At 39.7% G+C, this 13779-nt stretch overlaps 1 protein-coding gene across 13 annotated transcripts in view; it reads left to right on the top strand.

The window, feature by feature from the left end:
• LOC137564209 (protocadherin alpha-C2-like) overlaps positions 1 to 13779 on the top strand; it is a 362151-nt gene that overhangs the window by 158499 nt on the left and 189873 nt on the right. Inside the window, exon 1 of one of the 13 annotated variants that reach the window (XM_068277789.1) lies at positions 3102 to 5523. The exons of the other annotated variants lie outside the window; for them this stretch is intronic. Coding sequence (XP_068133890.1) covers positions 3169 to 5523 — 2355 coding nt within the window. The 5' untranslated portion in view covers positions 3102 to 3168. Of the gene's footprint in view, positions 1 to 3101; positions 5524 to 13779 lie in introns of those variants that run through there. 13 annotated transcript variants of the gene reach the window in all.

Here is a 13779-nt window from a genome sequence, read left to right as displayed (position 1 = left end):
ACATGTACAAGGCAGTCATAGGAAAGGAGCACATGATAATGTAGATAATGTAGAATATACTAGAGAAGGGAGGACCAACCAAAGGCTTCCAATTTAAGGGAAAATTAGATTGGACAATAACTGAGCTTATTTAAATCATCATCTACCTATCAGTTAAAGTGCTGGCTATAGAGATCTGCTTTAGGGAACATTGTTATACTCATCACTAGAGCGTTAATAAAATGGTAGATGCTCAGACCAAGCAGCACCAGGCTTATACGTACATGACTGCAGGGATGGGTTCTTGAAAGATTTAAAGGCACAGGATGTGGATGTGAAATTTCATCTGCGCCACCAGATATAGCAAGAGCTGAACCTGACTATCCTCTATCCTACAAAGAGACAATGGTTTTATATAATAAGTAGTGACCTTAGCCCGTTTAAAAATGGGCTAGGTCTGTCACCACTCCTCCACGCGCACGCGTGCACCTGCCCGCCCGCCCCCGTGCACACGCCCGCCCGCCCCCGTGCACACGCCCGCCCCCCCTGTGCACACACCCGCCCCTTCTGGCCCCATCCTCCCTCAGCTCTCCTCAGTCTCTGCATCCCTCCCTGCACATGGGCAGCAGTGCAAAACACAAGACACACACACACATACAGGAAGTGAGGGATGGGACGCAGAGACACAGGGCTATTATTATATAGGATGCAACTACATGTTAGCAGGGGTACCATGTGCAGGCTTTATCATGCCAACCCAAATACCCCCATTTTGGGAACGTGTTAACTATGTGATTCGGGAGCTATATTACCTGGAGGGCCTCCTAGGCCTCCAAAGGGGAAGCAGTGCACTGAGAAATGTAACTGCCTGTAGACACCACCTGCAACTTCACCCCAAGAAAAAGAAAGGTTTGAAACAGTGACTAGAGAGTAAATAAAAGGGTAGATGCTCTGATCAATCAGCATCTGCCTTTTATATAGGGCTGCAGGGAAGGCCTCTTGGCAAATAAAAGGCACAAGATGTGCAACTTCATCTGCAGTACCATAAATAGCAGGGGCTGAAATTCAGTCCTTGCAGTGCAGATATTTTAACAAGCCTTATTACTACAATGTAGCGGTGACTGCAGTGGACCTTATGACAGTGTATGTTCCTGCTGTTCATAATAATGAAGGTGCAATTGCAATACAATTAAAGACTCTGTGCAGATTAGAAGGCATTTGTGAAATTTTTACTTCTGAATTAGTACTGTTTTTATGGGAGGGGAGGGGGCACCAGACATATCAAATGCACACAGGCATTTTAAAGGAACTCCAAGCACCTCTCATGGGCATTCGTAAGGAACAATCTTATCTCAATGTGGAGGTTAAAGGGACTCCGAGCACCTCTCATGGGTATGCCTTTAAGACTCCGACCAGTACTGCAAAGTACTTAAAGATGCATACCTTTCTGTAGCTTGTGCTCTCCTCTTTAATTCGATGCCTGAATCGCTGTTCTACACCAAATAGTTTTTGTTCGAGTTAGAAAAGTGCATCACTGAATGAAGCAGGAGGAGAAAGTGACACGCATGGCCATTGCAAGAGGCTCCTCCAGAGGGGTCATAGCACAACTTTAATGAAACTCGTGTGGCTTAAAGGCATGCCCATGAGAGGTGCCCGGAGTCCCTTTAACCTCCACATTGAGATAAGATTGTTCCTTACCAATGCCCATGTGAGGTGCTTGGAGTCCCTTTAATTATAGGCTTCATAGGAAGTTTATTTTGAAATTGTACCCAGTTTTCAAAAGTTATAGCAGCTGCAGTCTAAAATTGAAAGCTAATATTTGCCCACATTTAGTCACAAAATGACTTGGGCAGTTTTAACTTTTATTAATTAAAACTGGAGTTAAAATATATACAGTGTATTGTGTATTATCTACCATAATACTGTTCATACAGATCCCCTTAAGGAAACATTGTTATATTCACGTAACGTGTAATCATTATAGCAATTGTGTGACAGCTAAAAAGATTTTAGTAGTGTAGAAAATATGAAATCCATAAATATCTTTACTGAAGACTAAACAACATATTCTCCTGTCAAGATATCATATTAATCTTAACCAAGGAGACAGGTACAGTTTAATAGTATTTAACAATTTGAACATCAAATTTAGCATTTTCCCCTTACTCAGAAATGTTATGTAAAAATATTGTAACTTTGGCAAAACACACATTTTTTGTGAAAATAATAACTTGCTCGAAAAAGTTCTCATACCCTTCAATGTCAATGCATTTGGAAAATCATGTATTTGCATGCATGCTAAAAAAAAAGTTTGTATTACGCTGATTTATGCAAAAGTATGTTTTCTTATGCCCATAGACTTCTATGCATTTGGAAAAATATAATTTTCTCATGACCATATATTTTGTGAATGTTCTCATCAGCAAAATGGGACATTTTCACTAAAGTTATGGTAAAACAAAAATAGCCATACATCGTACATCACTAGACATCTCTTTTTTTTTTTTTTTTGCCAAACTCCAATGCAACATAATCAAGTACAATAATATTCATGAGCCCAGCTGCTTTGCATGATTGTTTATGGAAATTTTAGGGTTTTTTTGTTCTGCATCAAGACAGATGGTAAATCATTGAACTATAATATTATAAACACATTTTTAAAGAATGTCAACTTTTTTCATTAGCCCAGTTACTGATATGTTCATCATCATGACCTTTAAACATTTGTAAGGTATTGCAAAAATAAATGAAATTAATTTAACAATTCATAATTTATAATTCTAAAAAATATACATGATTTTGATAGTACAGTGAAATTATAACTTGCAAATAATATTTTCGGCATATGGTTTTGCATCACTTTTCTAGTAACAATTTGTATATGTTACAAAAAAGAATAAATAATGATGAAAATAATGTTATAAGATGAAGTAATCATTTGAGTTAAGTTTGCATTTACATTTGTATACAATTGTAAAATCTTGACCAGACGCTAGATGTCACTGCTTACTTACGTATCATTTCACTATGTAGAAAATCAGAGCTCTCCCCCATCTTTGCTGCCTCGTCATGTTCTTAATGAAAATGTTCAGCTTACACTCAATTCTTCTCAACCTACTGGCTCCCAAAACATCCTAGATGCTTCTAATTATTTGGAGATATCGTCTAGATCACCTTTGAAATCAAGAAATGCTTATCCAAATGCAGGACTATGAAGCAAGGAGCTGGCTTGTCCATTTCATATTGTTCCAGATGTCTTGGAATGTTGTTTTGTGTCAGCTGCATTATGTTATCCCAGAGGAATCCAGACACGGCACATTTGTGGGAAGAATTGCTCAGGATCTTGGACTGGACATAGGTGAGATCAATTCCAGAATGTTACGTGTTGTTTCTACAGATGAAAAGGAGTATTTCCAGATTAATCTGCAAAATGGGATCTTGTTTGTTAATAACATAATAGACAGGGAAGAGATCTGTCAAGACACATCATTATGTGTTATCCATCTGCAGATGATTGTAGACAAGCCTGTGCAGATTTATCTTGTAGAAGTAGAAATAGAAGATATAAATGACAACAGTCCAGCATTCTCCTCTACAGGGTACAACCTGGTTATATCAGAGCTGAAACATGCAGGCTCTCATTTCCCACTAGAAGGTGCTGTTGATGCTGATGTTGGGACAAACACAGTTACGAACTATGAACTAAGTGCAAGTGATTATTTTACATTAGATTTCCAGAAATATATGAACCAGATCAGAACATTAGAACTTGTGCTGAAGAAACCACTTGACAGAGAAAAGCAATCCACCCATACTCTGACCCTTACATGTTATGATGGAGGAAAACCAAGATTAAGTGGTACCACACAAATTGTAGTAACTGTAGAAGATGCCAATGATAACTCACCAGTGTTTGATCAACCATTCTACCAGTGCAGTGTAGCAGAAAATACTGTTATTGGGACACTGGTAATGAAATTAAATGCCACAGATTTGGACCAAGGTAAAAATGGTAAAATTACGTATGCATTCAGCAAGCTGTTACCATCACAAGTAAAAGACATCTTCAAGCTGGATCCTAACACAGGAGAAATTAAGTTAATTGGCAGCTTGGACTATGAATCAACTAAAAGATATGACATTTCAGTTGATGCTACAGATCATGGGGAAAATCCAATGGTGGGACACTGTAAGGTTCTTGTGACTGTTGTAGATGTTAACGACAATCCTCCAGAGTTGATTGTGACGTCACTTTCAGTTCCTGTTCCTGAAGATTCTCCACAAGGAACAATTGTTGCAATGATACGTGCACAGGACAAGGATTCTGGGTCAAATGGAAAAGTAAGCTGTCATATTTCTAACCATACACCCTTTAAAATTATTCCAGCTTTCATGAGAGATTTTTCTTTAACTGTAGATGGACCATTAGATCGTGAAAAAAAGTCCACATATGACATTTTCCTCACTGCAACAGATGAGGGTTTTCCTCCTATGTCAGTTTCAATGACCCTAAAGATTGACATAAGTGATGTGAATGACAATAGCCCTCAGTTTATTCAGTCTTATGACACAATCTTTATCAAAGAAAACAACCCTCCAGGCTTTCATGTCTACACTGTATCTGCATCTGATCCAGATGTTGGCCAGAATTCCTTCCTCACATATTCAATAACGGACAAGAACATTGATGGAATTCCAATTTCTTCTTATATTTCCATTCAACCAGAGAATGGTAAAGTATTTGCTCTAGTATCATTTGACCATGAACAAATTACTTATTTTCAATGTCACATAAGGGCTACTGATGCTGGACTGCCTCCACTTAGTTCTAATCTTACTCTTAACATTTTCATTGAGGACATTAATGACAATGCACCTTTTTTTCCTCCAATTATTTTAGCAACAACAGTAAAAGCACCAAAAACAGCACAAAGTGGAAACCTTATTACCAAAGTACGAGCAGTTGATCTTGATTCTGGATACAATGCATTGATGTCTTACAGTTTTAAGGAATCATCTGGGAAGGTTCCATTTATAATATCTCAGCAAACTGGAGACATCATTTTGAAGCGATCATTTACAGACTCCGATAATGATGAGTATAGGTTAGTGGTTGTCGCTCAGGATCATGGCGAGCCAGTCATGACTGCTCTAACACAGATCATCATCTCTCTGGTGGAATCTGAAGAGGATATGACGTTAGATCCTCAAGAGTCAAACAGAAATAGTGATGAGTTTTCTGAAGCAAATGTGTATTTAGTCATTGCAATCTGCATAATATCAAGTATATTTCTTATAACTTTAATAGCTTTTACTGTGTTGAGATGGCAAAAATATAGAGATGAAGTCAATGATCTAAAGGAAAATTACAAGATTTGTTCAAACACTGGTGGCAGTTGGATGTATTCTCAAGAAAGCCAATATAAATTCTACTTAAACTCAGGACAACCTAAGAATGACTTGATGGTGTTTACTCCAAACAGCTCTCAGGCACCTGGAAATGGAAATGCAGTTAGTGAAGCAGTTTTTCTAAATTCCTCCAAGGTGAGTATTGCATAAAATAATGTCTTATTGCAACTTTTTCTGGAAACTGATTACATTAAATGCGCACATGCAGTTGAGAAGAGCGTACTGTAAAATTGTAGGCAAACCTACACTGTTCCAGGAAGTGGAAAAAAATGTTTCAAATTAAGCTATTTGCTGCTAATTAATGATCTGGCAGTTGAGTTATTTAATAAACTGCCATTTAATTGCAGCAATTATTACTATTTAAAGTGTACCAGAAATGGTATGCTTTCCATTAACTATATTTACCTGGAGCTTCCTCAAGCCCCATGAGCACCAGGGCTTCCCTCGCCATCCTCCTTGGGTCCCCCGTTCTGGCACTACAACTCCCGGTAATCCAGTCAGTCGCTGCCAGTCGTTGCCTTCTTTGCATGCGGGGAAGGCCGCACTCCCAACCTCTGGAGCATTTTGTGCTTTTGCAGTACTACTGTGCAGGTGCAGAATGCTCCAGGGGATGGGAGCACATTGAAGGGTGAACGCACAGCCAAGCCGCTTATGCGCAGAAGCTTGCGACTGCCCGGATTACCAGGGGTTATAGTGGCAGAACGGGGGACCCTATGAGGACGGTGAGGGAGGCCCTGGGGCTCACGGGGCTGGAAGAACACCCAGGTAAGTATAAATAAGAGCTAAGAAACCATCTTTGGTTTCCTTTAAAGGGGCGCGATCGTAAAATTTGTAACATTTAAAAAACATACATATAACATTTACTCCCAGCATACAACACACTATAAGTTACTGTTTCCTATGCTGCTGTCACTTACAGTGACTAGTTAATAGGAGAATCTCAGTATTTTTTTTTTTTTTTGCAAAGGTATCCTCTGTAAAGGATCTATACAAAGATAACAGCCAGGCTCCCTACTTATTTGCATACTGTTATGGCAGTTGAACTGAGTAACTGCCAGTCAGTAAAAGCAAGAAGTGTTGAATCAGGATGATATCATTCATTAGCTAACTTCAAAGAAAAAGAGTCATCTTTTGGCTAATCAGCCTTCTTCAAACTCAGTTCCTGTATGCTGACAAGATGTTAGGGCACACAGCTATATACATGCAATATCAAAAAGGCATACATAGATTGTTTTGAAAACATAAATACATATCATTAAGATGCCTTCATTGCATCAGTACATCCAAACAGGTTCTTGAGAAGATGTAAGCTAATTTATGACAGATACAGTACATGGGCTATGATGTTCATGGGCAAAATATGTATCAACTTATTCAGAATCAGAGCCATCCTGTAGCCTTTTGTGGGGCCTCCCTGTACTTTTGTACAAACTGTCTTTGTGCCTTTTGGTCACTGATGTTCAAGATGACTATGGCCATTCATGAGGACTATGGCCATTCAGTATGTGCTTTTGAAAATAAAGAAAACCTTAAAAAGTCCCACATGAGGAGATGGACTAGTCCAAAAGTTGTTAGCTCTGTCAGATTGTAATTACCTACTGTAAGCAATAGCAAAGTAGGAAACAAATATAATGGGTTTTATTCTGGAACAAATGCACATTTTATATATAATAATTTAACATTTTACAATTTTTCATGATAGTGGTCTTTAAAGTATTTACTAGGGTGGTGAACTTGTGAATGCTCATTATGCTGGCTTGAGGACATCTTTGCACTGTATATTATTATTACACTTCACGGATCAATGAAATTGCAGTTTACATCAGTATACCCAAAGGCATAACAATGTTTGATTAATTGTTGATATAGTGTGGTGATCACCATGGTATTGCCCACACACAATGCCTATTTTTTCATTGAACTTATTTGATTAGCAGATAGTGTCTTGCACACATCTACGGTACTGTGAAAAATATTTAGGCTCTAGTAAAAAATTATGTAAAGGGAAGAAACTTTGACACACAATGCAGTAAATATTTTTTTAATCAATTATGACATTTATCAATTTACAACTTGCAAAGTGCGTATATAGCCAAATTCTGAATTAAAACAATATTTGGTGCGACTTTTCATTGTCTTAAAAACAGCATCAAGTATTTTAGGTACTGACCAAATCTTAAACTAAACAAGGCAAATATGATGATTAGTGTAAATTATAATTAATATATCCTTTCAAAGTAAACTTTTTACATTTTAAAAATCTAATGTGTGGTGGCTTAACTTTCCCATAACTACAGCTGTGAGACCTCAACTGCTTGGCTAGTTTCCTGTTGGTAGATTGAGGTCCTACAATGCTTACTGGCAACTTCCTGTGAACTACAATTCCATTCTCTTCACCTAGACATATCATTTCTACTGTAATGCAGAAAAGCTAGGAAACATGGGGCCAGACGCATAAAAGGCCAGTCATTTTGCCATGTGCAGGCAATGCCCAACTACTTTACTTTCCTAATGCCACGGGAGGACCACACACTACTAGCACCATGTGCAATACCGCAGTAATCCACACGTTGCTATGGTGGTAATGCCTGTTATGCTGTATCAATGCAAGCATCATCCTGGTACTGTGCATTGCACTAATAGATTAACAAGAGTGCTCCTCTGGCATTAGGAAGAGTAAAATTGCTGTGTGCTACGTGCGCTTGGCAAAATTAGAGATGGCCTGAACTTCAGATTTTAGGTTCGCGAACTGCGAACGTGAACTTCCTCAAAAGTTTGTGTTCATGCAAACTGAGCAAACCGCCATAGACTTCAATGGACAGGTGAATTTTAAAACACACATGGACTATTTCTAGCCACAAAAGTGATGGAAAAGTTGTTTCAAGGGTTCTAACACCTGTAGGGGGGCATGGCGGAGTGGGATACATGCCAAAAGTCCCTCAGAAAATTACGTATTTGACACAGAGTGTCCGCCGGCGAACCATTGGGGCCATCTCTAGGCAAAATCACCTGCATCAGACATATAGTGTGGTGTCTATAGTTCTTCTTACTTGAATTACCCACCCACCATCTGAAGCCAAATAGTAGAGGACACAAGATGTACAGCAGCACAAATCCCATTTGGCTCAAGACACAGCCACTTTTTTACCTGCGTTATATACTATTTATTTTCATTCATCATGCTGCTGTTTCAAAAGTCTTAATTAAGTAACCACAGTTGTACTTTGGATTCAGGGATTAATGACTTCTGTCTCCTCATGTTATACCATGCAGACTCAATTTTCTTGAGATCAGTGGTGTGTGGTGACCATAGCATATCTTCCAGGAGTCCCTATTTTTCTTTTTACTGGAGATAGTTGTTAGGACTTTGGCTAAATATTTTAGGTCATTATCATTGCCTTGTTCCAGAATGGAATTGGAACTTCTCAGAAGCCTCCCTTATGCAATACTGAGGAGAGTTTTAATCCCCTGACTAAGTCAGCAACTCCATGTGCAGAAATGCAGCACCAAACATGCAAGAAATATAAACCATACTTGCTTATACTTATCATACTTATCTTTGTACTGTCCTTTAGGCCTTCAACAAACAAAGAGTCTTCTGTTACAATCAGATATTATAAGTTTATCTTGTATAAGTTTGAAGTCAACCTTGAGCACTGGCTGATAATTTTCTGCACACTACTGTAGGTTATGTGTTTTCATGCATAGTCTAATTGCTTGGTGTCATTTCTTTGCCAGAAGTATGATTTTATATGAAGACCTCTTCTGACCAGACTTTTACAAAGCATAGTTGGATTGTTAAGGGAGTTGTTGTATGGTTGGTATTGATAATGCCACTGGACATCTTCCAGTTATGAGTGCAAGTCAGCATAAATATTTTTTATCAACTGTTTAAAATATCCTTAAAGGGGCACTATGGCGAAAAATTTTACTATTTAAAATATGTGCAAACAAAAACAAATAAGAAGTATGTTTTTCCAGAGTAAAATGAGCCATAAATTACTTTCCTTCAGTAGGTAGTAGAAATCTGACAGAAGGGACAGGTTTTGGACTAGTCCATCTCTTCATAGGGGATTCTCAACAAGGCTTTTATTCATTATAAAGATATTCCCTAAAAAGGATTTAAACAATGATGCCGGCTAGCTTCCCTGCTCGCTACACAGTGTTTTGGCAGTTGAACAGCGCAACTGCCATTTACTAAGTGCTTTTTAAAAGCAAATACATCCCTGAGAATCCCCTATGAAGAGATGGACTAGTCCAAAACCTGTAAGTTCTGTCAGATTTCTACTACCTACTGTAAGTGACAGCAACATAGGAGAAAAGTAATTTATGGCTCATTTTACTCTGGAAAAAACGTACTTCTCATATGTATATGTTGTGCCCCTTTAACTATCTGGTGTGCTTTTAGTTCTCTACATTGCCCGTTTCTTTGTGATTTGGAAAATGCTTGAATAGCATATGTGGAAACGTGTATTCCTTTAACTTTCTGCCTGTGAGAGTCCTTTTGGATGCAGTAAGATCAACTTGTGTCTTGTATTCAGTCAGCTTTGACTTTGTGCAAGGTTATGTACTCTGAACTATCTTCAGTAGCCTGTAGGTGGGGTATTTCCAGTTTCACTCCTCCTATCCAGTTAGTTCTGTTGATGATTTAATGACTGTGCTTTAACCTATATGTTATCATGTTGAATGATCATTAGCACTTATTTGATTTGATATTAATGTTTAATAATACATGACAACATGTGCTTTTTAAAATCCTTAACTGTTTGCTAGTGTAGATGGAATAACTGATATTTCAAACTCAAAGGATTGTCACACATAATATTAATTTTTTTTCTGCTTATGTGCTTAGTAAGTTATTACTTGATACAAGTTATTAATTGATACTGTATACATTTTATACATTTTTTTTTGCTCTCACAAAGAACCCCAAACAATTTTTGGTTTATATTCAGTTCACTCTTTGCGGTGTTTCACTTTACCCCACTCCTTCTCCCATACAGCATCACCCGGTGTCCCCTCCTTGTCCTCTCTGTCTCCCATTGCTAACAAGCTAAGCTGCCCGACCTTCCTCCCACCCTCCCTTGTCCCCTTGCATTGTTTCCCTGTCCCTGGAGTTTAGTTGCCAACCTCCCTCCCCATGTACCCTTGCAGAAGATATTGGCAGCAGAAGCAGAGGAATCTTACCCACTCTGGATTGACCATGCTGCATGTGACTCCTCCTCTTCTTCCTGGTAGGATTCAGTCTCTAGTGCTTGCTTGCTAAACACTAGAGGTCTCTAGTGTTTAGTGAGCAAGAACTAGAGGATGAATCCTACATAAAGAGAGACCAGGAGGAGTCCAGTGCAAAGCGGCTGGCTCTTAGAATATCAAAATTTATGTACTTTTCAGGGAGCATCGGAAGGATGTGATTTTATTTCTTACTTTTTAATAGGGATTGTAAGGACGTGGGTAAAGGCCCCTTAAATACACTGAAAATTCTTAAGATTATTATACTTTTGGGAATAATTACATTGCCAGTGACACATTATGAATAGGTTAGTTATTTACTTCATTGTGCATGGCTATTGTTAAAATAGCAGAAATAGCCAAAGCAATCACAACAGCTGCTATGGGCCCAGGAGCAGATAGCAGTCCAAGCCTATCCTTTTTCGGGTCTTTTTTACAGTACTATTGCTGGTCACATACATTTGAGTATTTAAGCTCAGGGAGAGGTATTTTTTTACAGATGAAAAACCTGCAGGGAAATGCCGAGTGTGTCAAGCGGCAGCCTACATATATCATCAGGGGCATAACAATCCACCTTGCAAGGGATGCAGCTGCAGGGGGGCCCGGGGCCCATGGGGGGAGAAGTTTATTTTCCCTGTCCTGAGAGACCGACAACTAAGGGCGAGAAAAGATTTTTGCTCTCTGCACTATTTTTCTAATGAGTGCATCTGCTCAGCCACTGATAAGGAATCATACAAAGTTTTGCAGACAAACATTTGTAGACAGTGCCTATTCAGTGTTTAGCAGGGTATTATGTACAGTGCTGTTCTAACACCAGCCTTTCTACCCTTCCCCAAGGGCTGTGCACTGTAGTGGCAATTGAAGAGTGTGGGGCCTCCCATCCAAAGTATCAAAGGTGGCCCAGTAATTTCTAGTTATCCCCCTAAATATCGTGCTGCTGTTTGAGCATACTTTGGGTCAAAGTTCCCATAAAAATGTATACCTCTTATTATACCTCTATGAAACTTTTCCAACAAATCATCACATTACATGCATCATAGGTTTACTATCCTCTTTAGTTACATTACAATATTATTTAGTCCATAATATATTTCACACTTTGGGATACAGACCATAACTGGCAGAACTTGCAGCATGTGTGATGTATGCTACATTGAAGCGGACATGAACTCAGAACTTCCTCTCTGCTCTAAAAGATATGCAACAGCATAAGAATCTTTAAAGAAAAACATTTCTTTGTTACAGCTGATACAAATCCTGCAATAAATATGCAGTGTGTTTACTTCCTGCATTTACGGAGGCAGACATATTGTTAACATCCTATGTTTACAAGTTAGCAGCTTAAAGGAGATTCCTGAGCTGACACAGCTGAAGATATCAAATTACAGTGGTGATTAGTCACAGATAAGAGGAAATTAGACAGGTTAAACTCTCTAAATCCACACAGGGAACATTCCTCTATGTTTTAAAGATTGTTTCATTTGATATATTACCAGTAATGTACAGTGGGATGCGAAAGTTTGGGCAACCTTGTTAATTGTCATGATTTTCCTGTATAAATCGTTGGTTGTTACGATAAAAAATGTCAGTTAAATATATCATGTAGGAGACACACACAGTGATATTTGAGAAGTGAAATGAAGTTTATTGGATTTATAGAAAGTGTGCAATTATTGTTTAAACAAGTGCAGGTGCATACATTTGGGCACCACAAAAAAGAAATGAAATCAATATTTAGTAGATCCTCCTTTTGCAGAAATTACAGCCTCTAAACGCTTTCCTTATGTTCCAATGAGAGTCTGGATTCTGGATGAAGGTATTTTGGACCATTCCTCTTTACAAAACATCTCTAGTTCATTCAGGTTTGATGGCTTCTGTAACGATTGTGGAACTTTCCCCGTGATCAGCGCACAACGCGTGCGCTGACACGGCGGAGATCCTCCACAATCGTATAATTTGCAGGAACCCAGCAAAAGGTGCTATGCACCTGTAGAGGGAAATTCCTGTCGGCAGATGGCGCTGGGGAGTGCAGAGGAACCAATCCTCTGTACCTCCACAAGTGCCAGACAGGAATTGTACGAAGCGCAGAACGCAATCGCAAGAGAGGCGATTGCGAATGAGATTGAGCAAAAGGGATAGGTTGTATGTGTGTGCGCCAATCCAGTCGCCACTCCGCGACCGCGCACACACAACAGCAGATACGAAATAGGAACGCGATCGCGAGAGGTGCGATCGCGAGACGTGACACAAGGCAGAACAGAATAGAATACGAGGGTAGCAAAGGCACAGCAAATACAATAAGGAGATACGGAAAATAACAACCGCTAGCTAACCGCGAACACCGCACTCATTCGCAACAGTGCACGCGGTTATGCGCGATCTCCACGTGATAAGCACAATAGAGACAAGCACGCCTAACTAACCATAAACAGACAAACATGAAACAGGGGACGCGAGCGCTTGCTTAACGGTTACCTCACCGAGCCTGTAGCAAGCGCAGCGGACAAGACAGACACACGAAAAACAAGAACTAGGCAGGAAGGATCCACCGCTCTTCCGCCAGAGCAAGTGTGATCCAAGCAGGAACACAGATCAGAAAGATCCACAGCCGCTAACGCTAGCGGCTAGTGCGATCTCAGCAAGACAGAACGATTCGCTATCAACCGCCGTTGGTGACAGCGCAATCGCGACCGACAAGACAGAACAGAAGGATCCCCAGCGCTCGCACAAAGTAGCTAGCGCGATCCCAGGAAACAGAACAGAAGGATCCCCAGCGCTAGCACAAAGTAGCTAGCGCGATCCCAGGAAACAGAACAGAAGAGATAGCTGGCAGCAACCGCTGCACCAGCTATACTCCAAGAACATAGATCAGAACCATTTCCTGTCAACCACCATAGGGACAGGACAATGGCAAACAGGCAAGACAAGACAGAACAGGCAATACAGATAATACAACCTGACTGGGCTAGAAGGGGAGCCTAAAGCAACCCCCAGGAATTAACTATACTAGATAGCAATGGCTGACACTCCAGCAGTGTCCATCAGGAACTGAGCATGGAAGGGAAATGACCAGCAAAGCATTGTGGGAAAGACATAGTACTTATAGTACACGCCTCCAATGAATGTGGCCAGGCAATTTGCATGACAACGTATGCAAATTCC

This window comes from Hyperolius riggenbachi, chromosome 3, assembly GCF_040937935.1.
Source record: "Hyperolius riggenbachi isolate aHypRig1 chromosome 3, aHypRig1.pri, whole genome shotgun sequence".
NCBI lineage: Eukaryota > Metazoa > Chordata > Amphibia > Anura > Hyperoliidae > Hyperolius > Hyperolius riggenbachi.
The sequence above is the reverse complement of the archived record's forward strand: the minus strand, read 5'-3'. Positions and strand labels throughout refer to the sequence as shown.